The sequence below is a fragment of the Typopeltis vanoorti genome, chromosome 12, assembly GCF_054136105.1.
Source record: "Typopeltis vanoorti isolate ZY-2024b chromosome 12, IOZ_Tvanoo_1.0, whole genome shotgun sequence".
In the NCBI taxonomy this organism is placed as follows: domain Eukaryota; kingdom Metazoa; phylum Arthropoda; class Arachnida; order Uropygi; family Thelyphonidae; genus Typopeltis; species Typopeltis vanoorti.
The window spans coordinates 2,427,988-2,455,898 of record NC_143560.1 but is presented as its reverse complement, the minus strand read 5'-3'; the positions used below and the strand labels follow the sequence as shown (position 1 = coordinate 2,455,898).

At 36.2% G+C, this 27,911-nt stretch overlaps 1 protein-coding gene across 2 annotated transcripts in view; it reads right to left on the bottom strand.

The window, feature by feature from the left end:
* The window catches only part of LOC150100547 (uncharacterized), a 237,005-nt gene that overhangs the window by 72,541 nt on the left and 136,553 nt on the right, over positions 1-27,911 (bottom strand). For both annotated transcript variants that reach the window (XM_090401662.1, XM_090401661.1), the window contains exon 5: positions 16,580-16,746. In XM_090401662.1, the coding sequence (XP_090257788.1) occupies positions 16,580-16,746 (167 nt within the window). The remainder of the gene's footprint in view (positions 1-16,579; positions 16,747-27,911) is intronic.

The following is a 27,911-nucleotide window of genomic DNA, read 5'->3' as shown; positions in this document are numbered from 1 at the left end:
GCATCCAGGAATGCGTTAGCAGAGCTAATCTCAGGTGGTATGGTCACTTAAACAGAATGGGCGAGGAAAGATTAGCAAAACAAGTGTTCTCTGCAGGTTGGCAGCAAAACGACCCAGAGGAAGACCAAGATATAGGTGGATTGATACGGTACAAAGTGCTTTAGACGATAGAAATATAAGATCTTATAATGTTGGAGTCTTGACAAGTAACAGACTGATTTGGAAGAAAATTGTAGATAGTAAATTAATAATAATGTAATTTTTTTCATGTAGTACTATCATATCCTGTACACCTCTTGAGGGTACATGGCAGGAATTTAATGATGATGATGATGTTTCTATTGTCCAAGACACTTTTTATTATATCACTCCACCTATATCTTGGTCTTCCTATGGGTCATTTTCCTGCCAACCTGGCAGAGAACACTCGTTTTGGTAATCTTTCCTTGCCCATTCTGTTTAAGTAACCTTAACACCTGAGATTAGCTCTGCTAACACATTCCTGGATGCTGAAAGGTCAAGTTCTTTCCTAATATCCTCGTTTTTAATATGATATTGCCATTCACGTCCCCTAATCTTTCTCCGGTCTCTCATATTTGTAGTCTCTAGTCTTTGGTGAAATGTTTTACTTCTGACCCAGCTCTCAGATCCATAAGTTAAAATTGGTTTGTACACTCTCTTGTATACAGCTAATTTAGTGTTCTGACTAATTTCTCTCTCTTATTCCATATGAATTTAATCAGTTGACTTCCCATATTGCCAGCTTTGTTGATTCTGTTGTTTATTTCCATATTTAATTTACCATCTTCACTAAAAATCATGCCTAAGTAGCTGAAATGTTTTACTTGTTCAACAGGTTCTCCATTCACAATGCAGTTGACATTTTCAATGCTTCTGCCTATTTTCATTGTCTTTGTCTTGTTATTGCCGACTTTCATACTATATCTATTACAACAGTTATTCAATTTAGTCAGGGAATCTTTCATACTTGTAGCGGATTTATTTAGAAGTATAACATTGTTTGCATAAAGCAAAGAGCTGACCACAAAACACTAAATTAGCTGTATACAAGACAGTGTTCAAACTAATTTTAACTTATGGTTCTGAGAGCTGGATCAGAAGTAGAACACTAGACCAAAGACTAGAGACTGCAGATATGAGAGTCTGAGAAAGATTAGGGGCATGAACAAATGGCATCAATGGCAATATCATATTAAAAATGAGGATATTAGGAAAGAAATTGACATTGTTAGCATCCACAGAGTGACCATACCACCTAAGAGCTAATCTTAGGTGGTATGGTCACTTAAACAGAATGGGAGAGGAAAGATTAGCAAAACAAGAGTTCTTTGCCAGGTTGGCAGGAAAAAGACCCAGAGGAAGACCAAGATATAGGTGGATTGATATGGTAAAAAGTGCCTTAGAAGATAGAAATATAAGATCTGATAATCGTGTGGACAGACTTATGTGTTCGTCGAACATGTTGTTTATTATTTTAACGGTATAATAGAACACAGAAACTAAGTAAATAATTAATTTATTAACTTGATGCTGATATTTCGCTGGTATTATAACCAGCATCTTCAGAGCACAAAAACACTGTTTGTCACAATACGCGAGACTAAAACAACATGGTGTATTTCAACAAAATTGTAGCAGCAACACAAAAACTAGAGTCCTGATTTTGGCACGCTCTATCTGAAAAAAAAAAAAAAAAAGAAAAGAAAAAAAAAAAAAAAAACGCTATCATATATTACTAGAGTCCTAGAAAAGTGCTAGTTTTTTCTTAATATGACTGTCTCCCAGATCTTCGGCAAGTTAATACAGCCATATTTGTTGAGATTTGGAGTGTGTTTTAGGGCTTCTGTCGCCTCTAAGAACAATCTCTCTGATTTATATGGGTTTCTGTGTAGTACTTTTGTGTTTTTCCAGTTGATCCTGTGTGCAGGGGTATCCAGAGCATGGTCTGCTAGGCCCGACTTCCCATAATGATATTTCCGGACGTATCGTTTATGTTCGCTGATGCGGATATTCACAGTTCTTCCTGTTTGACCATAGTAGGCTTGATTGCATGAGCAGGGTACTTGGTAGACTCCTGGATGTGATAAAGGAGGAATGCTGTCCTTGGGTGAGCGGATGAGGGTGGCTAATTTGCTACATGGTCTGAATGTAGTGCGTAGTTTATGTTTATTGAGAATTCTTGAGATCTTTTCGGATGTACCTTTAATGTAAGGGATGGTGACTGTTTTGTTGTAGTTCTCTGTGGTGGATGGTGGGAGGGGTTTCTTAGGAGTGTTTAGTATTTTGTTTATATTTTGTGGATTGTAGCCGTTGGCCAAGAAGGTGTGGCGTAAGTGAGTCAGTTCAGCAGTGAGAGCCTTGTCATTTGAACAGATTGCTCTCGCTCTATGGGTTAGCGTTTTTAATATGCCATATTGTTGAGAAGGATGATGGTGTGATTGTTTGTGTAAGTATCTGCCTGTATGTGTGGGTTTTCTGAAAACTGAAAATGATAAGGAACCATCTGGGAGACGTGTGATGAGTGTATCCAGGAAGGGCAGACAGTTGTTGGCTTCCAGTTCCATAGTAAAGTGGATTTTTGGATGTTGGCTATTTAAATGTGCTAAGAATGTTTTCAATGTCTCAGGGCCATGTGGCTAAATAGCAAGCACATCATCAACATAGCGTAGCCAAAGTGTTGGTTTGAGAGTGGCTGTATTGATTGCTTGTTTTTCCAGGTGTTCTATGTAAAAGTTGGCTGGGGGGGGGGGGGAGAAAGGGGGGGGAGCCCATGGCTGTCCCATCAATTTGTTTGTATATTTTCCCTTTCCATGTGAAATATCCTGCATGTATTGTGAATTTGAATAGTTCAAATATATCAGGGGGAAAGTGTGACTTCAGTAGATTGAGGGTTTCTATTAGTGGTACATTTGTGAATAGTGAAGTGATGTCAAAGCTTACTATTAAGTCTGAGCTTTTTAGGGTGAGGTGTTGTAAGATGCTTTTTAGGTGTGCTGAATTTTTGATAAAGGAGGGAGAATTGTTAGTGAGAGTGGCTAGTAGCTTCGCTAAATGTCTAGCCAGTTTGTATGTGGGACTATTTATACTGTCCACAATTGGGCGTAGGGGTGTGCCTGGTTTGTGAATTTTTGGTGATCCATAGATCCTCGGTGTTTTAACATGGAAGGGTTTGAGTTTGTTAACTGTGTCTTTGGGCCAGGAAGTGACTTTTTTTAATAATTTTCGTGCCTTATTCTTTTGTGTGTTGGTGGGATTGCGATCTATAATTTTGTATGTTGACTGATCTTGTAATAGTGTGTGCATTTTGTTTTCATATTCAGTTGTGTCCATCACCACGGTTGCATTTCCTTTGTTTGCTTTTGTTATGGTAATCTGGCTGTTGTTGTGTAGCTCTTTTATAGCAATGAATTCCTTATGTGGGATATTATTTTTTGGAGGCTTGGACTTGATTAGGATGTTGGCCACATCTAAACGTATGTTGTTAGCTATTGTTGGAGGCAGGTCGTAAATTCCTCTTTCGATGGACGCCATTATTTCGGCTTTTGGAACTTGCTTGGGAGTTAAGGCAAAGTTGTGCCCAAGACTTAAAGCAGTCGTGGCTTCTTTGCTTAAGGTGAGTGACGATAGATTCACGACGACGAGGTCTTGTTGTAATTGCGGTCGTTGTATGGTGTTCCGTTGTTGTAGATTTTCGAACTTCTTTTGGTGCCGGTTTTTGACTCTGTCGAATTCTTTTTTTGCCGTTGCGTCGGTGATGTTCTCTAAGATCTGCCAAAGTTCCGTATTTAGAATATTATGCAGTGATTCTCATAATGCGCTGATGGTTGTATTTGCTTGTGCTAATTCCCGGCGAGTGGTGTTAATTTGTTCGCGTAAAAGCACTACACTCGCTCGTTTATAGATGCGTTGGGCTTTGGCCGAGTGGAACTTGTTTTTGATTTTAAAACAGTTCGGTATTAATTTGGTGTCTCGGCACCTCTTTAAGAAGGCTAACCTGTTTAGTTGCCGCGCCAATTTCAACTTCCACTTACCATATCGTCGTGTCTTGCGTACGATATCGTCTCCGTAAAGAATCCTTAAACGTGTGGACAGACTTATGTGTTCGTCGAACATGTTTTTTATTATTTTAACGGTATAATAGAACACAGAAACTAAGTAAATAATTAATTTATTAACTTGATGCTGATATTTCGCTGGTATTATAACCAGCATCTTCAGAGCACAAAAACACTGTTTGTCACAATACGCGAGACTAAAACAACATGGTATATTTCAACAAAATTGTAGCACCAACACAAAGACTAGAGTCCTGATTTTGGCGCCCTCTATCTGAAAAAAAAAAAAAAAAAAACGCTATCATATATTACTAGAGTCCTAGAAAAGTGCTAGTTTTTTCTTAATATGACTGTCTCCCAGATCTTCGGCAAGATAATACAGCCATATTTTCAGTTTTCAGAAAACCCACACATACAGGCAGATACTTACACAAACAATCACACCATCATCCTTCTCAACAATATGGCATATTCAAAACGCTAACCCATAGAGCGAGAGCAATCTGTTCAAATGACAAGGCTCTCACTGCTGAACTGACTCACTTATGCCACACCTTCTTGACCAACGGCTACAATCCACAAAAAATAAACAAAATACTAAACACTCCTAAGAAACCCCTCCCACCATCCACCACAGAGAACTACAACAAAACAGTCACCATCCCTTACATTAAAGGTACATCCGAAAAGATCTCAAGAATTCTCAATAAACAAACTACGCACTACATTCAGACCATGTAGCAAATTAGCCACCCTCATCCGCTCACCCAAGGACAGCATTCCTCCTTTATCAAATCCAGGAGTCTACCAAGTACCCTGCTCATGCAATCAAGCCTACTATGGTCAAACAGGAAGAACTGTGAATATCCGCATCAGCGAACATAAACGATACGTCCGGAAATATCATTATGGGAAGTCGGGCCTAGCAGACCATGCTCTGGATACCCCTGCACACAGGATCAACTGGAAAAACACAAAAGTACTACACAGAAACCCATATAAATCAGAGAGATTGTTCTTAGAGGCGACAGAAGCCCTAAAACACACTCCAAATCTCAACAAATATGGCTGTATTAACTTGCCGAAGATCTGGGAGACAGTCATATTAAGAAAAAACTAGCACTTTTCTAGGACTCTAGTAATATATGATAGCGTTTTTTTTTTCTTTTTTTTTTTCTTTTTTTTTCCAGATAGAGGGCGCCAAAATCAGGACTCTAGTCTTTGTGTTGCTGCTACAATTTTGTTGAAATACACCATGTTGTTTTAGTCTCGCGTATTGTGACAAACAGTGTTTTTGTGCTCTGAAGATGCTGGTTATAATACCAGCGAAATATCAGCATCAAGTTAATAAATTAATTATTTACTTAGTTTCTGTGTTCTATTATACCGTTAAAATAATAAACAACAAGATCTGATAATGTTGGAGTTTTGACAGGTAACAGACTGATTTGGAGAAAAATTGTATATAGGAAGTTAATAATGATGTAAATTTTTCATGTCGTACTAATCATATCCTGTACACACCTTGAGGGTAAATGGCAGGAATTTGATGATGATGAGAAAATGGAGAGGACTGCTTTTGAACGTGACACCAACAAGAGGAGCAAATGCTTATGCAGAACATTTTTTAGTAACAGGAGACATTAAAATAAGATTAATGAAAACAAAGAAAGTAACAGAAAAAAAAATAGAATGTATAACAAAAACAAACTAAATAATATAGAAATTAAAACAAAATATGTAGTAGTGTTTAAAAATAGATATGAAGTTCTTACTCAGACCAGACAGAACATACATGAAGAATTCAAAAACATAGAAGAAATATGGACAGGTATTAAAAACACATACCATGAAGCAGCAGAAAAAATACTAGGAGAGTGCATAGAAAAAAAGACAAAGAATGGATATCTTTCTTCTTATTATTATTACTATTATTCAGGCCTACATGGAGTCAAAAGACTCATCTTGGGAGGTCCTTCCTAAGAAACACAAAGTCTATCATACTGCTCCTTAAACTCATTGACCGTTCTCGCTCTCATCACTCCATCAGGCAATGCATTCCAAGGTTCAACCACCCTCCATGCAAAGAAACCACTCCTCACCCTCTTGCTAACAGTTTCCTTTCGTTACTTCCAGGAATGGCCTCTTGTCATCACTCCTTCCTGCTGTTCAACCAATTGAAAGAACTCCCCAGTGTCAACCCTGTAACTACCTCTCAACAGTTTAAAAGTCTCAATCATATCACCTCTCCTTCTTCTATCCACCAAACTCTGCAATCCACATTCCCTCAGCCGATCCTCATAACTATCATTGTATAGTTCCGGAAACCATCTTTGTTATCCACCTTTGTACCCTTTCCACAGTTAATTTATCCCCTTCAAATCCTGGGGAACAAATCTGAGAACAACAGCCCAAGTGTGGTCTGATTAGGATCTTATACAATGGAATGATAACTGTTTTATCTTTGCAGGTCAGCGTCCTTCTCATTATTGCAGCAATTGTCTGTGTTATCTTCACCACCTTTGCAATATGTCCCCTAAATTTCAGATTTCTATCAATCATCAACCCCAGATCTCTTGGCTCCCCTACTTCCTCCAGTATAACTCCTGCCATAGAGTATGCAGTGTCCCATCGATGTTTCCCAAACCTCAGGACCTTACCTTTTGCTGCATTAAACTGACATCCCCATTCATTTGCTCGTCTATCTAGCTTATTCAAATCCTCTTGCAGGGCTGCCACATCTGCACTATTACTAATAATCCTTCCCAGCTTTGCATCACCCAAAAACAACTGAATATCCTCTTGCAATACACTGACAATGTCATTGATATAAAGGTTAAACAATATAGGTCCCAGTACTGAGCACTGTGGGACCCCACTTGTAACCCTCTGCTTCCTTGAAACTGCCCCACCATACACAACTCTCTGATACCTATTGGACAGCCAATCCTGAATCCAGTTGACCAATGTGATATCCAGACCCATGTGCTGCAACTTAAATATCAGCTTATCATGTGGCACCCTGTCAAATGCCTTTGCTAAGTCTAAGAAAATGGCAGTATATGCCTTTCTCTCATCTAATGCTCTTGTAACTTTATCATAAAAGGCTAGCATATTGCTAAAACAAGAGCGCCCACCTTCACAAATCCACGTCGACTCTCACAGATAACATTACTCTCATCTGCCCAATGCTGTATACGGTCCTTCACTACTTTCTCCAAGATCATACTAACTACTGATGACACACAAACTGACCTATAATTAGACACTTCCAGTCTGCTGCCGCTCTTATGCAATGGCAATAACTTACCTTCCTTCCATTCCATGGGCACCTTTCCCGTAGCAGACTTTCAATGAAAAGCCACGTCAAAGGCACTGTCAGTTCCCTAGCACATTCTCTCAAAACTCGTGGTAAAATACTATCCAGTCCCACAGCTTTATTGACATCCGGAGTACTCAGTATATGAAACACTCTCCTCCTGTACCTCTATACCTCGAACCTGCCCAATCTCGCTAGCATTAAAACTGACTCCTCCAGGATGAAATACTCCAATAAAGTGTTCAGTGAACAATTCCACTATGTCCTCTGCATCAGTCACTCTATTCCCATTTTTATCCCACAATATCATTCTTCCACAGTCATTCCTCCTCCTACTGGCCACATAGCTAAAAAATTCCCTAGGATTTTCTCTGGATCTTAGGGTCGATCTTTTCTCATATTCCAGTTTTGTCTTCCTTACCATACTAGTCACTCTTCTGGCCTCTGGCTTATACTCTTCATGCATCTTCTCTTCACCTGTCTCCTTATATCTCTTCCACAGCCTCTTTTTTGCATGCAAATCCTGTTTAATATTGTTTGTCATCCACTTTACTCCAAATTGTATCCTCTTGTTCACGTGTGGTATACAACTTACCATCGCTGCTAACAAATATTTTTTCATAATTTCCCACGCACTAATGATATCCCGGCCTTCCAATTCCTCCCTCCATGAAACTTCCCCATGTTGATGTCTTAGACTATTATAATCACCTGCCTTATAATTCCACATATGTTCCTGTCTCTTTCATACTCCTGCATGTCTATTAATTTTCCAAGTCAAAACCATATGGTCACTCTCTCCAACTGGTGGGAGAGATGTCATCTCAGTTATTATCAACTCTTCTCATGCTATAACCAAATCCAAAACTCTTGAACCTCTTGTTCCCTCTATTACATGTTGCCTAAGACATTTGTCCCTCAAGAATTCTAGAAATTCCATTCCCTTATTGCTACATGCATCTTCCTCTCCCCAATTTATACTACTGTAGTTAAAACTCCCATAACAATCATTCTTCTTGCACTTGCCAAACTCAACTGTCTAAACATTTCCTGGTCCCCACCCTCTGTGCTCCTGGGTCTGTAGCAACACCCCACTAAATATCCTGTCTTGCCCACCTCTACCTCACACCATATGCTTTCAAAATCATTAGTGCCACTGCCTTCCAAAGTCTCCACTCTAAGAGGACATAATTTGTCACTTATCATAAGCAGTACTCCACCACCACTCTTTCCCTTCCTATCCTGCCGAAAAATGCTGTACCCAGCAACTCTATTCCTGTTATTATATCCTCTTCTGTCAACCACATCTCAGTGATCCCAATAATTTTTGGCCAGGCTGATGCTATCTACCAATTCCTCTCCCTTATTCCGGATACTCCTGGCATTAGTATAAAGCATAGAAATGCCGTTGTTTCTATACCCAGCAGCATTATCCCCTCTAGACTCCACTGGGCTCAGTGTTAGCTGATGTCGTTCCCCCCTTCTCCCAAGTACCCATTCCCACAAGAGGCCACCCCCTGCTACCATTCTCCCTGGGACACACTGACTTGTTCAGAACAGCAATCTCTCCAGATGCCTACGTCCTTCCTCATTCAAATGTAAGAGGTCTCTCGCATACAATTCCTCTCTGTCCTCAAACGCACTCCAAGCATCCACATATTCCAGTCCTGTCTTGTCACACATTCTAGCTATTATGTCATTCAATATTACTGCTCTTCTGCTCAGCTCGTCATTATCATACCTAGGCAACACTCACACTATCTTTCCTCTCTGTGTCTCCTTTCGTACCACCTCAAGCAAGAATCTCATACCTCTCACTGCCCTATTTACACAAAGATATCTTCATATACAAAACTCAAAATCAAAGAAAGAAATTAAGAAAATAATAATACAAGATAAGAATAACATTAGCTTACAAGAGAAATATAAAGAAATATATAAAGAGATTAAGAAAAAAAAAGCAAGAAAAGATAAGAGACTATTTATTGAAAGAGGCAGAAATTGCAGCTAATGGAGGTGATACTAGAACATTATGTAATATTATATGAACAATGACAGGCAAGAAAAGAAGAAGAGGAGATATTAATAAAGACAAACAAGGAAATAAAATAAAGAATAATAAAAAGAAAACAGAAAGATGTGTGGAATACTTCAAAGAGAATGAATAGAGAAAAATCTGGAAAAGAAATTCAAATACCAGAAAGAAAAGAAAAAAATATTAATAATGGACACCAAAGAAATAAAAAAAGTGAACTACAAAAAGCAATAAAAGAATGTAAAAATAGAAAAGCAGCTGATATACAGGGTGTTCGGGATAAATTTGACAGTTTCGTAAGGAAAAAGAAAATCTTCTTTGTATCTATTAAATTTAATGAATTGACAAAAAAACATTACAGGCAGAGTTAATTACAATACTATCAACAAGATTTACTCAAAATAACCACCATTAGCATCGATCACAGCTTCAATTCTGCTTCGGAACCTCGAACAAGCTGATGCTACAGTCTCCCTGGGAAGGGCCGCAAAAACTGTTTTAATTTTATCCATTAACTGGGCTTTTGTATTACTGGAAGTGCGATTGGTGTCTTTTTCAACTGCGCCCCATACAAAATAATCCATGGGGTTAAGGTCTGGGGAGTTTGGAGGCCAAACATTTGGACTGGTGAAGTCGTAGAAATTTTCAGACAACCATTTTTGACTTTTCCCAGAGGTGTGGCAAGGGGCCGAATCCTGCTGCCATACATACGGCCTACCATTGGCTACCCTTGTTATCCAGGGCTTGACTACAGTTAGCAACTCCACGAACAAAGCCCGAATTCCAATGCCAGGGTTCTTCAACACCTGTTCCTGCAGATTTGCGAGGAATTCTGCTGTACGAACGCAATCAGATCGTCTGCTAGGGATCTTTCTTCTTGCTACATCCTCGTAGTCACCATTGCAAGTCTCTAGTTCATGCCTGATTGTTTTTACTGTATTCAGGGAGCATTGGGCAGCAGTCGTAATATCCTTATTTTGATGGCAGGCACGAATCATCATGATAAAAGTTATTCTCTTCCATGATTCAGGTGGGTTCCAGCTATCCATCCTTTCTGACATCTTGTATATGAATGAAGAAGGGTCCAAACTTTTAAATGAAGAGAAGTGTGTGTTAATACATGTAACTTACGGAAAAATATAATTAATTATAAATATGTCAAATTTATCCCGAACACCCTGTAGATGGTATACTACCAAAGGAACATTAAAAGCAGATATAGATTTAATGGTGAATATGCTCTATCCATTTCTTAACCAAATATGAATGTAGGAAGAATCACCAGATGAATGGAATATTGGGTTACGGATCAAAAAAAAAAAAAAAAAGAGAGAGAGAGAGATTTAACTGATTGAAGAGGAATATCATTATTAAACACAAGTAAAATACTAACAAGAATAATATTAGAAAGAATAAAAAAAGAAACAGATCAAAAGCTAAGAGAAACACAAGTAGGATTTAGAACTAATAGGTCATGTATAGATCAAATAGCAACACTAAGAATAACAATAGAACAGTCAATAGAATGGTAGTCAAATCTTTATATCAACTTTGTTTGATTGTGAAACAGCTTTTGACAGTATTGACAGAGAAGCAATATGGAAATTAATGTCAAATTAGGTATACCATGTAAAATTATCAACATAGTTTAAAAAGTTTCTGAAAAATATAAAATACAAATCATACACAATGAAGAAATTTCAGAAAAGTTTGAATGAAATTAAAACAACAGGAGTTAGCCAAGGAGGCATTCTCTTCCCAATAATATTTCTTATTATTGTAGATTGGGTTATGAGAAATGCCATGAAAAACACAAAAGGAATACAGTGGAAGTTTGCAGATGATATATATTTACTAGCACACACAAAATAAGAAGATAAAAACAATAAAACTCGATGAAGAAGCCCTGACTGTTGGATTAAAAATAAATAAAATGAAAACGAAAATAATGAAAATAAATAATAAACAAAAAGAAGACATAATACTGGATGGTCAAATTTTAGAATGAGTGAAGAACTTTAATTACCTAGGACTAATAATAAATAAACAGGGAGGAGCAGAGGAAGATATAAAATCTAAGATATAGAGAGCACAGATAATTTTTAACATGTTAGGGGAAAATGTGGAGATCAAAGCAAATAGACTTAAAAAAACTAAATCAGGTTATTTAATAGAAATATTAAAGCAGTTTTACTCTATGCATCAGAAACATGAACAACAACAAAAGCAATAAGGAAAAAACTGCAAAGCTTTGTAAATAAATGTTTAAGAAGAATTCTACAAATAAAATGGCCAGAAAAGATATCCAACTAACAAAAACCAATAATGTATGACATCAATCAGAGAAAATGGATAGAGATGGATAGGACATGTACTACGAAAACCAGAAAAGGACAAAGTCAAATAAACATTAGAGTGGAATCAGCAAGGAAAGAGGAAGAAAGGTAGACCAAAGATGAGCTGTTGGAGAGGAGTAGAAGAAGACCTCAGAAAGATCTGGACACAGATTAAGAGAGAAGCACAAAACATAGTTAAATGGAGATCTGTGGTCGAGGTCCTCTGCTCCCAGTGGAGTGAAGAGGAATAAGTAAGTAAAGCTGCTTTGTATAATGTTCCATTCACCCCATATAATTGTAGTGTTTTTAAAAGCTGGGCACCTTGTCATATGCCTTTTCCAGATTTAAGTAGAGAGTCTTGTCATATTCCCACAGTTTCTCAACTATTTGTCTTAACGTGAAAATCTGATCTCAACAACCTCTGTATGGCCTGAACCCAGCTTGTTCTTCTCCAAGTTTCTCTTCCACAATCTCTCTCTCAACCTTTTCACGTATGCTTACATAAATCTTACCTGGACAACTTAGTAGAAAAAGTCCTCTGTAATTCTCACACTCAGTTTTATTCCCATTTTTAGAGATGAGTACTATGAGAGCTCTACTCCAATCACTGGGAATTTGACCTTCTGACCAGGTCCTCTGAATTATGCAGTGTAGCATAATTCAGAGGACCTGGATTATGCTACAAAATTATACAGCAAAACTTTTATACATCCATACTTTGGTATTTCGTCGAATATCATCTACTCCAGCAGTCTTTCCACATTTCAGGTTTTTGACGGCTTTCTCTACCTCAAGTACTGATATGTACTCCTCTTTGCATTCCTCTCGAAAATTTTCTAGTATGGTTGTCACTGTTTGGTTCATTTAACAGTCTTTCAAAGTAATTACTCCAGACATGTAGGATATCCTTATCTTAAGTTTTCATGTCACCTTTATCATCTTTGATTCCTTTTACAGTACTCTTTCTTCCATTTCTAAGCTTCTTCAATAGCCTCCAGAACATTTTATTGCCTTCCTGCTATTTATTTTCTACATTCTTACTAAGTCTTCTGCCAATTCCTTTTGTTTAGCTACTTTTACACATAGCTTAGTTCACTTATATTTTTCTCTGTATTCTTTTAGGGCATCTGTTGATTTATTTGCTAGGAACTTTTAGTATACTTTCTTCTTTTCCAGGACTGCTTCTTTAACTTCTTGTGTCCACCATGGTGTTCTTAATTTTCTATCCTTGCAGACAACTTCACCACATACCTCCCTAGCCGAATCAATCAATGTCTTCTTCAGAATTTGCTACTGAGACTCCAAAGTTTGGTTCTTGTTTTTTTTCAATTTGTTTTATTTTTTCTTCAATAATGTTAGTATAGTTGAGTCTACAATTTACTTGTAAAAGCTGCTCAACTTTAATTCTTTTTAAAACTTTCTTACATACTGTTCTTTTCAATCTGATATTCATTTTTATCCAGCTTAGTACTAAGTAATGGTCACTTCCAATTTCAAATCTGAAATGTACACTCTTGTATCCTGAATGAGATGAAGATATGACTATCAACAATGATGTAGTCAATCAGGCTTTTCTTATTTCTTGTGTCTTCTCTCCATTTGAACTTGTGCACATCTTTATGTTGAAACCTGGTGTTAGTAATGACTAGTCTGTGTACTGAGCAGAAATCCAGTAAATACTTACCATTATTATCAGCTTTGCCTTTTTCTCCAAATTTTCCCCAAATGTTCCTATATGCCTGGTGGATTAATTTCCTACTCTGCTGTTCAGATCTCCAACAAGGACCACTTTTTCCATTTTCTTTATTTCAGCTGCCTGTTCTAATGACTCAAAAAAATTCCTCCACTTCTTCCTTGAAAACACATTCTGTGAAACCATAGGCACAAATAAGTTTCATGTCCATGTCCCATTTTGAAGTCTGCCCACTTATGGAAAGCATCATGATGCACTGTGGAAAGTTAAGCTCAGATAAGTTCAGGAAAAGCTGAGTTATAGAGGATGCCAAATGGGGTTCAATGATTCAGTAATGAATAACAGATCAAGCTTGGATGGATGTGGTGATGCACATTGTTGAAGTTGGTCAAGTTCATGCAGAAGTGTTTAAAAAAAAAAAAAAAAAAGAATTTCTGTTGCTTTTGTTAGATTTTTTGGGTATAATTTTATTGTTTCTTGCAATATTTTGTCTGTTGAGGGATATTCTTTAAACTGCAATAACACTAATTTTTTTAAGCTGTCTTTCATGCTAGAATATAAGGAAAGTTTATGGAGTAGAGGCATGCAATGGGTGAAGGACTTCTGGACACAACTACCACACAGGATACGTGCAGACACCAATCCAGGTGTGGTCTCAACAGAATCCCCATGAAAGCTGCTATACATCAGGCACAACCTGGCAACATAAGCAGCAGCAGAATTCTTTGCAAGCTAATCAGGAAGTGCAATCAAAAGGTTTGGTCCATGTGCCACCTGAATGTAGGCTGCGGAAACTGCTGCACCCTCAAATGGAGGATGTACTACCTTTCTAGTTCAATAATTATGGTGAGCACACCAAACAAGCCCACAAGCAGAACTGCATACTACCTTTCTAGTTCAATAATTCTGGTGAGCATGCCCAACAAGTCCACAAACAGAACTGCATTAGGAAAAAGTGAAGAAACAGAAACTGAAGGTTCTACTCTAGAGACAAAACATGGAAATGTTTTGTCACTTCATGCCTCCAATAAGCAAGGTGGTGGTTTACTAGGTAATAAGTCATTTACCACCTAGAGGTCTAGTTGGCATTTCCTCAAACAAAGGAAGGTATGATTTTAGGAAAGCAATGTTTGCTTTGCCAGAGCCCTGTTTGTGGAAGCAAACCATACTACTGAAGTTGATTTGGGGTAGTCATCATCATTCTAAAAGAAAGTCTCTGTAACTATGGAGGCCTCTTCCAGCTTTCCTCCTTAGTAGTTTATAACCTCTTCTGGTTAATCTAAACACCTCCTCTAAGAAAGTATATTTCAGCCATCTTCTTCTTCTTTTTCCTGATATCTTACCTTTTAATACACTTTAATCCAAAACCTAAGGATAAACACTATTTCTGAAGATTATAACCCCAAATTCAGATGAATCAGCTTGTGGCGATTTGTATAACTGACGATTTCGCATAGAAACCGGGTACACGTTCAAATTTTCAAATCACACACAAAGGGGTTCGTGGTAGCACTCAACAGGGTAAAAAGCAAAATGCTGCACAAAGTAAATTGTGTTTGAAGGAAACTTTTTTCGTGAATGAATAAAGTTGAAAACTTGGAGGTCTTTTAATGTCTCAAAGACATCATCTAGATGATTTCATGCTTATTCACCATTATTGGAACACTTGAAGAAGGCTGCAGAATTACCGATATTGCCAGATTGTTTGGAATTTCACATAGCATTGTATCTAGGCTCTGGACATCATTTCAAATCAATGGAATGTGTTTCAGATGTTTGCTAAGAGGTCATTCTCGCTTTACCACAGAGCATGAAGACAGATTTAGTTATAAATCTGTATTCATGATCCATGTTATAATCGAAATGACAGATGAGCTTAATGGCTCATCTGTCATTTTGATTATTTGATTTTGGGCATATAAGCCTACTTGTCGCAGACATCTCTGCGACAAGTAGGCTTATATGCCCAAGGTCTGCAGTCTGCATCCCTTTATCCACAGGATATTGTAGAGCACATTTTCAGCGGTGTTGTATCTGTAAAACTGGACAAGACACCAATGGACTAATGTACTCTTTACAGATGAGTCATTTTAGTTTTTCCTCTGATTTTAAATGACACTTTGGCATGAAAGTGAAACTGCTCACCATTACAAGAATGTTCTTGAAAGGAATAGATATGGTGGTGCTGGGGTAATGGTGTAGGGAGGCAATATGCTTAATGGATGCACCTAGCTACAAGTGCTGGAAAAAGGGACTATGACTGGTTAACGATATTGCAACGAAGTTCTACAACATCAAATTTGATTGTTCTGTGGTACTGTATGCAAAGAATTATTTTTTATGGATGACAATGCCACATTACATCATACACGAGCAGCGAAGATACTTCTGGAGACCAAAGATGTTAAATGAATCGAGTGGCCAGCACGCTCCCCAGATCTCAACCCCATAGAACACATTTGGGATGCAATAGGGAGTTTTCTGCTTGTTTTCTGGAGGGGAAATTTTGAGCAGCAGGCACCCTGCTGCTCAAAATTTCCCTTCCAGAAAACAAGCAAGGCCTTATCTTTGTTCCACAGGAGTGAGCCAGTTTGCCTTAAGAATTCCTGAAGCATGGTATGCTGGGAAAGCTGCATCACAGTTCAGGGTGGACACATTCCATACTTAAATGTCTCTCCACATAGTTTTCTCTAAGCACTATACATTAATTCCTTAACTGTCCTTATGAAATTTGTAACTTTTGCCAAAAACATATTGCAATTAAATTTGTACAAAATTTATAACACATTTTTTTTTGTGTAATATAATTTATTAGTATGCTGACAATAAATTTATGTCCACATTTGGCTGTAGTCGCGAACATTTTTTCCGATACAGATAAAAATGTAGTTCATCTTTAGTTTTTGGACACCGTGTATATACATACATATATAAACAGTGACGTACTCAATGGAACATGTTCACGAGTGCACCACTGCTAAAAGGAAACAATTTCACAATCAAATAAAAACTTTACACTATCTTATTTATGCAATACTCTTAACAACCAATATTCTCAACTATCAAAAGATTTCCACCATGTAAATGTGTATGAGGAGGTATTTATTAGAATATACTTACTTTACAGCAACTGCCATTTCATCTGCGATCTCTTCCCTTTTGGGTCCAAGCAAGGGTTTCAGATCTAATCCTGAGCAGAAATTATTGCCACTTCCATTGAGAATCAGAACATGACAGCTAGAATCTTTTACAGCTGATAAAAGAGTCTCTTTTAACTCTGTCATAGTCTGCAAGTTAACCATAATATTTATTAACATTATATTTATTAAAATTCAACAAATATTAACATAATATTTATTAAATTTATTATGTTAATATTTGTAGTTACCATTAAGTAGGAATGCTATTAAAGACAGAGTTATATCAATGAATGCTAGTATAGAAAATCAAATACAACAAGACTCGAACTCATGCCATTGCTTTTCCATTTGTCTCGACAAAACTACAGATATTACGTCATCAGCTCAATTGGCTATTATTGCAAAGTATGTTCATGGTGATTCTAAGCACGAGGAATTGATAAAGTTGAAAAATTTACCTCAAAACATGACAGATAAAGACATATGCGACTGTGTTGTTTAAGTTAAGTGTTCTGTGAGAAACAGATAGATTTATCAAAAATATTTTCGATTACAACTCATGGCGCGCCTAATATGGTTGGCCGTAATGTCGGTTTTATCAAACAATTTACAGAATATGTTGGTCATCCCCTGGTTTGTTTCCATTGTATTATACATTAGGAGACACTGTGTGTGAAATCAGGCTTAAAGGATTTGGATGATGTGATGAGAATTGTGACAAAGGTAACTAATTTTATTGCTGCCAGGGCTTTAAACAAACGAGAATTTAATTCACTTTTAAGCAAAGCTGAATCAGTGTACATGGTCTATTAATGTACAATAACATTTGATGGTTGAGTCATGGTCAAGTACTTGAACGGTTTGTTGAATGTTTAAATGAAATTAAATTATATTTAAATACGAAGGATGCACATCCTTCGTATTTAATGGAGCACAAATTTTCTCAGTTGAACGATTCTGCTTGGCTCAGTAAGCTGATGTTTTTCACAGATTTTTCATTGCACCTGAATGAACTTAATATACAATTGCAATTGTTTTGGAAAATCTGTCGATGTTATGTTTGGCATGATCAAGAGCTTTGAGAATAAACTCAAAATATTTCAACGTGATTTAGAAATAAACAATTTTAAGTATTTCCCAAGAGTGAAAATTTTTTTTAACGAAACCAGCCCCAAAAATTCGTGAACATATCAACCAATTCATCGAAGTTCTAAAGTCAGTAACCGAGCAGTTTTCTTCTAGATTTGAACAATTTCAAATGTTGGAACAAACAATCCAATTCATAAAGTATCCTGATGAAACAGAATTCATGGATCTTAAATTAGATGGCTTTCAGTGGTTGGATTTAAAAGATCTAGAAATGCAACTAGCCGACTTCCAGTGTAATCCTATCTGGAAAAGAAAGTTTATTGCTCTTAGAAATGAATTAGAAGAACTTGAGCGGGAGCTTCTGAATGATACTGCGTGTAAAAATTCAGACTGTGAAATTCTAAGAGTGTGGAATAGCCTTCCCGAAAACTTTCATGCTCTTAAAATCTTTGCTAAAGCTCTTCTAACAATTTTCTCTTCTACATACTCTTCTGAAACTCTATTTTCTGCCTGAAATAATATCAAATCGAAAGGGAGAAATAGATTGAGCAATGATTTGAGCATTGCCTGTGTAGCATTAAAATGTACACACTATAGCCCTTCTATAAAGCAACTTTCTACCAGTACTCAGCGACAGAAAAGTCATTAAATGTAATGCAAGTTTGTAATTTCATTTTATTAAATTAATTGTATAATATGAATTCTTTGATTTTATATCAATGTCCTATTAAACAAATAGCCTAATATGATATGTATAAGTCACTATCTATGATAATGTAGTTAAATTTATAATGCATGTATGCAAGTGGAACATCAACAACGTCAATATTTAAAAAAAAAAAGATGTTTGACACACCTGGGTAAAAACGTTCGCCATCACTGGTCTATACCATAGGTTCCCAAAGTGGGCACTGAAAACTTCTAGGGGGGGCTATAGTGGGATCAGAAGCATTTGGGGTTGGTGGCTCTTTATAGAAGAAATTAATAATATATATTTAAAAATTAATTATTTTCGTGATTTTGCGATTAGATAATCATTTAAAATTTAAATATTGCATTTTAATTCATCTTATGCCCGTCTTACACGATCAATTTTTTTATCAATTTTCTATTTCAATTATTTAATCATTTGAAAATTTACCATGTCAGATAGAAATAGATGTCAATTTTCTATGTCAATGAGAAAATAGAGCATGTATATATGTGTATATAATAGGCTATGTTTACAGTAGCAAATATATTCGTTATATATTCATTTCAAAATATATAAAAAACCACTTTTCTAATTGATTTGTACAAAAATAAACCCAATTTTATATAATTTAATATTACGAGTTAAAATAATAATAATAAGCAAGAAAGAAATAAAACTGTAAATTTTAGTTAGCCTAATTAGTACTAAGTTATATTGCTAGCTAGAGGGAAAAAACAAAGCAAATATTATTCAAAACTTATCATACTGTTTTCTGTCGTTATGTTTTGTAGGTTTGTTGTTTATATCTTGTGTAATTATTTTATTTATTAATTATTATTTCTAATTATTTGGACAATGTCGTAGTTGGACGAACAAAATGCGCTTGCTTGCAAAATAAAAAATTGAACGTATCATACAGGATATTTTAACTTCTATTTTTTATATACTTAAAAAAATTATTCATTTTCTGTTATTGTAAAAATGGGGGGCATTACAAAATTTATGTCTTGCAAAGTGGGCGGTGGCCCAAAAAAGTTTGGCAACCTATGGTCTATACAAAGAATAAAGCAGCAAAAAAATATTTGCTAATTGAAAAATATAGTTACTATTGAACAACAAATTAAATTAATTTCATTAAATTCCATAAAAATGGAATTACTTTGTATAATTTCATATCATTTGGCTATATTTCACACTAAAAAATGATGCAATTTAATCTAAAATGGAGACAGCTTAACAAATTTGAATAAATTAAAAAAATTTCAATTAAAGCCATCTAGTCAGAATGAACTTACTTACGCATACAAAAACAGATATAATAAGTGAAAGGCATCTAAAAAGGATTATATGCATTGAAGGTGAAAGCTTTGCCACTTGGTTATACTATAAATTAAAGGTGCCAAGAAATTATATTCTTGGTTTAATCCTTTATCCAAATGTAAACAAACAAAATTTGCATGTGAAGTAATTTCATGACAGGGCAACTCATATATAGAGAGTAATGACTTCACATTATTTGCCTTAGTATCCCATAATGCAAAGCACATATCTTTACCGACATATATAATGCATAGCATTATATGTGTTGGCAAGGATATGTACTTTGCATTATGGGATACTAAGGCAAGTGGTTATATGTGATAACTAGCAACATCACAGGAATGCAATCATAAGTTGTTACCATCCTACCTTTTACAATCAATGGATGTACATAACATTAAGATAGCCTGACAAAATTAAGACCTCATTACTAGTTAATCAAAGGCAACTTTTCTTCCAATTTGGTCTATTATTTGTTAATTTGTTACAATATTACTCTTTGTTCCTGCATCTTTGCTTCAAATAACTGATTTCGTGATTTTCCTTTACTCAAGCTGTAGAAAATAGTCCCACAGTTTTAAATTTGCTCCTCTTACATTTTGAATATTAACTCTCAATGCCTCCTTTCTAAAATTTAGAATTCTAACATGATTCCATTACACATGCCATCTGTTTACTCTGTTGAATTTCCTCAGTCTTTGACAGCTGTTCTTTTTCTAACATAACTCTTGAGATGCTAGCTTCAGATGTTAAAATTGGTACATATCAGGAACTAATAATAATGATGGTAATATTTAATTTGAAAGTTTATTTTGCACTTGGTTAGACTATAATAAATTTAGTTCAATCCTTTATCCAAGTGTAAGCAAACAAAGTTTGCGCCTGAAAAAATCTTCAGGACTGGGGTAAGGTAGTACAACACCTTTTCTACGAGTTCGTAGAAAAGGTGGACCAAGCTAACATCACTCCCTGTCTAAGTATCTCCCACAATGCAAAGCACATCTCCTTGCAGACATGTATATTGCTATGCATTAAGGGAAGGGCCACTACCCAGACAGGTTTCGACCTTTGTTGAGGTCTCGTCAGTGGGAGGCAGACCCAGAGTGGTGATACTAAGTCAAAAGCAATGGAGAGGTCATATTTACTTATACCAGTTGCCAACCGGTGTACCACCTTATTATGAAATCACTCTGAATTTAGAGAAAGATGTTGGAAGTTTATTTTGCACTTGGTTAGACTATAATAAATTTAGTTTAATCCTTTATCCAAGTGTAAGCAAACAAAGTTTGCACCTGAAAATATCTTCAGGACTGAGGTAAGGTGTACCTGAGGTATGGGAGATACTTAGACAAGGAGTGATGAGAGCTTGGTCCACCTTTGCTGCGAGTTGCCAAGGGATGTACCATCTTACCTCAGTCCTGAGAATATTTTCAGGTACAAACTTTGTTTGCTTACACTTGGATAAAGGATTAAACTAAATTTATTATAGTCTAACCAAGTGCAAAATAAACTTCCAACATCTTTCTCTAAATCCAGAGTGATTTCATAATAAGGTGGTACACCGGTTGGCAACTGGTATAAGTAAATATGACCTCTCCATTGCTTTTGCCTTAGTATCACCACTCTGGGTCTGCCTCCCACTGACGAGACCTCAACAAAGGTCGAAACCGGTCTGGGTAGTGGCCCTTCCCTTAATGCATAGCAATATACATGTCTGCAAGGAGATGTGCTTTGCATTGTGGGAGATACTTAGACAGGGAGTGATGACAGCTTGGTCCACCTTTGCTGCGAGTTGCCCAGGGATGTACTGCCTTACCTCAGTCCTGAAGATATTTTCAGCCGCAACTTTGTTTGCTTACACTTGGATAAAGAATTAAACTCATCATCATCATCATCATCATCAAATTCCTGCCATGTACCCTCAAGGGGTGTACAGGATATGATAGTACTACATGAAAAAATTACATCATTATTAATTTCCTATCTACAATTTTCCTCCAAATCAGTCTGTTACTTGTCAACACTCCAATATTATCAGATCTTATATTTCTATCGTCTAAAGCACTTTGTACCATATCAATCCACCTATATCTTGGTCTTCCTCTCAGTCGTTTTCCTGCCAACCTGGCAGAGAACACTTGTTTTGCTAATCTTTCCTCGCCCATTCTGTTTAAGTGACCATACCACCTGAGATTAGCTCTGCTAACGCATTCCTGGATGCTGACAATGTCAAGTTCTTTCCTAATATCCTCGTTTTTAATATGATACTGCCATTGATGCCATCTGTTCACGCCTATAATCTTTCTCAGGACTCTCATATCTGCAGTCTCTAGTCTTTGGTCAAGTTTTTTACTTCTGACCCAGCTCTCAGATCCATAAGTTAAAACTGGTTTGAACACTGTCTTGTATACAGCTAATTTAGTGTTCCGACTAATTTCTCTCTTATTCCATATGAATTTATTCAATTGACTTCCCACCATACCAGCTTTGCTGATTCTGCTGTCTATTTCTATATTTAATTTACCATCTTCAGTAAAAATCGTGCCTAAATAGCTGAAATGTTTTACTTGTTCCACAGGTTCTCCATTCACAACACAGTTGACATTTTCAATGATTCTGCCTATTTTCATTGTCTTTGTCTTTTTATTGCTGACCTTCATACCATATCTATTACAAGAGCTATACAATTTAGTCAGAGAATCTTGCAGACTTGTAGCGGATTTATTTAGAAGTATAACATCATCCGCATAAAGCAAAGAGCTGACATTAACATCTCCAATTTTGATATCATGTTTAATACCACTTTCCTTCATAATGTGATCCATATAGATAATGAATAACAGAGGGGATAATGTACATCCTTGTCTCACACCAGATTTAACATTAAACCATCTTCCTGTACTTCCTTCAATTCTAACTGCTGATTTGCAACTCAAATAAAGACTAAGTATTGCTTGATATAATGTTCCATTGACACCATATAACTGCAGCGTATTGAATAGCTTCTCTCTTGGCACCTTGTCATATGCCTTTTCCAGATCGACAAAACTTAAATACAGATCTTTGTTATATTCCCATGCTTTCTCGACTATTTGTCGTAAAGTGAAGATCTGATCCTGACAGCCTCTATTTGGCCTGAATCCAGCTTGTTCTTCACCAAGCTTTTCTTCCACAATTCTTCTCAACCGTTTCTCAAGTATACTTGCATAGATCTTGCCAGGAACACTAAGTAGGGAAATACCTCTGTAATTCTCACATGCAGTTTTATTTCCCTTTTTATATATGGGTACTATGAGAGCTCTACTCCAATCATCAGGAATTCGTCCCTCTGTCCAGGCTTTCTGAACTATGCAGTGCAGCCACTGTAAGACTCTTATACCACCATACTTCAGCATTTCTGGTCAAATATCATCTACTCCTGCTGCCTTTCCACATTTCAAGCCTTTGATGGCTTTTTCTACTTCAAGTATGGATATGTATTCCTGACTGCATGCCTGGTCAGTGTTTTTTACCACTGTGCTGTTATCACTGCTTGTTTCATTTAGCAAGAATTAAACTAAATTTATTATTTAATTTGGAAAATTATTGCGCTGAAATGTGTTACCTGTTCTATTATTCTGAATGAAGGTAAATTATTATTAATGATACAACTGGTGGTTAGTTATCATGCATTAGAAAAAAAACAAGAAATTTCTAGCATTAGTAAATACAAATGAACCAAATATTATTGGCATTAGCAAGACAGTCAATAAAAAGAGAAGAATGTTCTTACAGGGATAGAATGTTAAGAGTACAGGGATTACGGAAGATAGGCAAAAGAGAGAGTGTACTGTTGATAATTATAGATGAATTATGGTCAACTAGAATACAGAATGAGAATAAGAGTGATAATGTCAGTAGTTCAATGAAAGGTTTTGAGGCTGTTTGGTGCAAAGTAGAAGTTTGCAGGATAAAATGCATGGGCATGGTATTGTAGACTAAAGTTAACTGAAGAGGAGGAACTGCACAAGCAACTTACCCTTGTGGATACAGGCAGAGCTATAATTATGAATGATTTTTAATTACAAAGGATATATAGAATGGAGGGAAAAGAAAGCATGCAAGAGGAAGAGAAAAGAATCTACAAAGTTACTGAAGTGCAACTTTCTTTAAGCAGAATGTTATATAAGGAACTTGTGGTGCAAGAATATTAGATATAGTAATAACAACTGAGAATCTGACTGTAAATAACAGTGTTCAGACTCCAGCAAATGCTGAAAGTGATCAATCAGTTCTGTTTTGGGAAGACTGCATATAAAAGCTTTCACTAAGACGAGATATGTAGAACCATAAAGCAAGTGATTATGATAAACTGCAAACACAGCTTGCAGTAGTGTCATACTATGAGAAAATATGTGGTGGAGGAATTACCTGTGCATGGGAAGTAGTCAAGGGATGTGTGAAAAAAGCTATAACTGACTGCATTAACAGAGTCAGTAGAATTAATTGCAGGAGTGTGAAATGGACAAATAAAACTTTAAAGCATGAGCTTAAAAAAAAAAAAAGTTGTGGAACACATATCGTGTGAATCATGATGAGCAAGCCAGGCAAATGACAACTATTGTGAGAAAGGTGAAATCAGACTATGAAAAGAAGTTATCTGAGTAGGTTAAAAGAAACCTGAGAGAATTCTTTCACTACGTGAAAAGAAATAATGATCATGGTAGGATAGGCAGAACTTTAAGGCTTCTTAAGGATATTGACAGAAGAAAGTTAAAATATTTTGGACACATAGAAAGGATGAAAGTGGGACTTCTGAGAACAGTAATAGAAGGTAAAGTTCCTGGAAAAAGAGGCAGGGGTAGACCATCAATGAGATGACTGATCTTCAGAGTTGAGGCCGCCAGAAAAGAAACAACAGGACTACATGGCGAGCCCTGGTGTGGCACATCACCGAGCATCGGAGTGACCATACAGCATCTGTAGATGCCCAGTGAAGTGAAGTGAAGAAGTAGGATAGGATAATGTTAGTAATTACAGATGACAGGAAAGTGTCAAATGAACTGGGAATGCTGAGTTATTAAGTAATCACTTTGGTCAAGTATGCATTCTTTACATACCCATTAGTTCTCCAGAACTTTAGAATCTAGATCGGGGTCGACAAAGACATTGACTCCCAGGGTGACCCCTGGGAGTCAATGTGGCTATCCTCTTTAAATTTCTTTAATTATTTCTTATTGAGAAGCAGTAATGAAGTAAAAGGGTGAAGGAATTTTGAAAGTTTATTTTTCACTTGGTTAGACTATAATAAATTTAGTTTAATCCTTTGTCCAAGTGTGAGCAAACAAAGTTTGAGTCTGAAAGTATCTTCAGGACTGGGATAGGGTAGTGCAACACTGGGAAACTCATTGCAAAGGTGGACCAAGCTAACATCATTCCTATCTCAGTATCTCCCAAAATGCAAAACACATCTCCTTGCGGATATGTATAATGTTCAGGTCGTCTGGGCCTGGCTCCCACTGAAGAGACCTCAATAATGGTCAAAACTAGTCTGGGTAGTGGCCCTTCCCTTAATGCATAACATTAAGGGAAGGGCCATGCAAAACACATCTCCTTGCGGATATGTATATTGTTATACATATCCGCAAGGAGATGTGTTTTGCATTATGGGAGATACTGAGATAGGAGTGATGTTAGCTTGGTCCACCTTTGCGATGAGTTTCCCAGTGTTGTACTACCTTACCCCAGTCCTGAAGATACTTTCAGGTGCAAATTTTGTTTGCTCACACTTGGACAAAGGATTAAACTAAATTTATTATGGTGAAGGAATTATTTTTAAATTGAGAAATTTATTATTGATAACATTTATTTAAAATGATGGATGTCAATGAGGGATCAAGGATTCCATGGATGGGGGTCAATGGTTTATAAAGTTTGCCGACCCCCCTGATCTAGATGAAAAGAACATGGAAGAGGGAGGGATGTAAAAAATGTACTGCAAGAGCTTGATGCAAACACAGCAGTGAGGTAAGAGATGTCAGCATGCATGTGTGTGTCAAAGGAATATCCTAGAGAATTAGCTATGCCCCTAGTCTGCTTGTTTAACATGAATCTCAACATTACACAATTTCTAATGAGTGGAAGGAGAGTAAGATAATTCCATTATACAAAAATGGAATTACAACTGATGCAGCCAATTATAGACCAGTTTGCAATATCTTAATGACTACTGGAGTAGTCATTAAGATATTGAAAGGCTAGTAATAAATTACAATCCAAAGGTGGGCAGATAACACTGCTCTTTTATGGCTTTGCTAAAGGTAGGTCTTGTTTTACCAATCATTTTACAATACAGTGACAGTAGAGTTGGAAAAGGGAAATGAATACATGATTCTTTTTGATTTTGCCAAGGCATGGGTTGAATGATAAAGAACTTTTCTGAAACAATGATTCTTTGGACAAATATTAGGGGTGTCAGCTTAATTTTACAAAAGTGCAAGATTATGCATTTTGGGCTGAAGACATTTCAAATCGAGTATTATTTATATTAATGGGAATTTGCTGCAAGTAGTTAATGAAGACAGACATCTAGGAATTATGGTGGACAATGAATTAAAGTTTACAAGCCACAGTGTCAACGTAGTCAAGAATTCACTGCAATTTTGAAAAGAACACTAACTTGTAGGAATAAGGAAGTTATTCTTATGTGGTCTTATCAAGAACTTGTAGAGACCTCGATAAGACCTTTACAAGTAGGAATTACAGCATAGATAAAGGGAAATTTTTGCAGCTCATGGCAGGTGGGAGAGAACTCCAGGTCATCGCCGGAAACTAAGTAAGGGTGCAGACAGGAAGAATGTGAGGTAGAGGCCTCTTTTCATGGTGTGTAGCGAGTGAATGTAATAAGCTGCCAGTGGACATTGTGAGTGCATTTTCAATTAACATTTTAAGGAGAGGTATGATAAGTACCAGGTAATTACACCTTCCAGCTCATGCCCTTGATGAGTTCCTCACTCCTTGGAAGTGCCTAATATAAAAATAATAAAGTAGCATGCATCTGAATTGTAAACTGAATATGTAAACTGAGTTTTCTATATCCCTTCCAATTTTGACTGTTAAGCATAAGCTTCATATTGCTCTGTATAAGTTTCAATTCAAATTTATCATTTTAGCATTTCAAATAATTTACTCTATCCTCTGCCAGGTATCTTTTCAAGATCAACATTCATGTGTCTTTTAATATGAACTAAACTTAAATAGATTTTTGATTATTTCTGATTTCTCCACTATATGTTCCAAAGTAAAAATCTCATCATAGGAATCACCACTTAAATTGTTTTTTGCCAATTTTATTTAATAATATATTTTAGATCTCATAAAATATAATTCAGTTTACATAACTACATAAACTGAACAAATCTTACCTAGATATAGTAGGATAATTCTATAATTTTCATATTCATCTTTATTTCCTTTTTATGAATTAGTACAATGAAAGTTTGACTCCAAATAATCTGGGATTAAACTTTCTAGCCAAGTCATTTGAATTCTACAGTAAAGTTATGATACATTATTAACTGGTCTGATGGAAGAAGATGCAAATTTAAATAAAAAGTAATGTCTAGTTTATTGATATTTAAGTAGTAATTGTAACTAGCATCATCAGAACTAACAAAGCCTTAGAGAAACCATCAAAAAAACAATACAAAAATAGGTTCAGGCATGTGTGTGTGAAATTGCGATGGTTGCCTGGAAATTTTGAGATTCTACAGGTGAAGAAATCTCTAAGAGAGAGTACAATGAATTCTTAAAAATCAAAATATAAAATGAAACATTACCAAAATAAAACAAAAAGCACATGTTCCTGAAGATGACAATTATCCTTCTTGAAATAGATTTCAATTAATTTTTATTTAGGCTGATGTGATGTAGACAGAGCTCAGGAGACTAGCATAACAGAATTGTTTTTCAATTTACCATGTGGTTTAATATCCATGGCAAGGCTGCAAGTCTATCTTTCCATGTTAATATAACGAGTGGACTATATTAATTTCCTTATGCATTAAATTACATAAGGAAAAACAAAGTATTTGATAAATACTTCAAGATCCCACTTTACATCCTAGGGTGCCCCATCTAGTTAGGACTCCAATCTTTCATCCATGTGTTTCACTTAGTTTTGTGTTGCCATTGAGTATGTGTCACAAGTCTCATATTGTACTCCCTGACG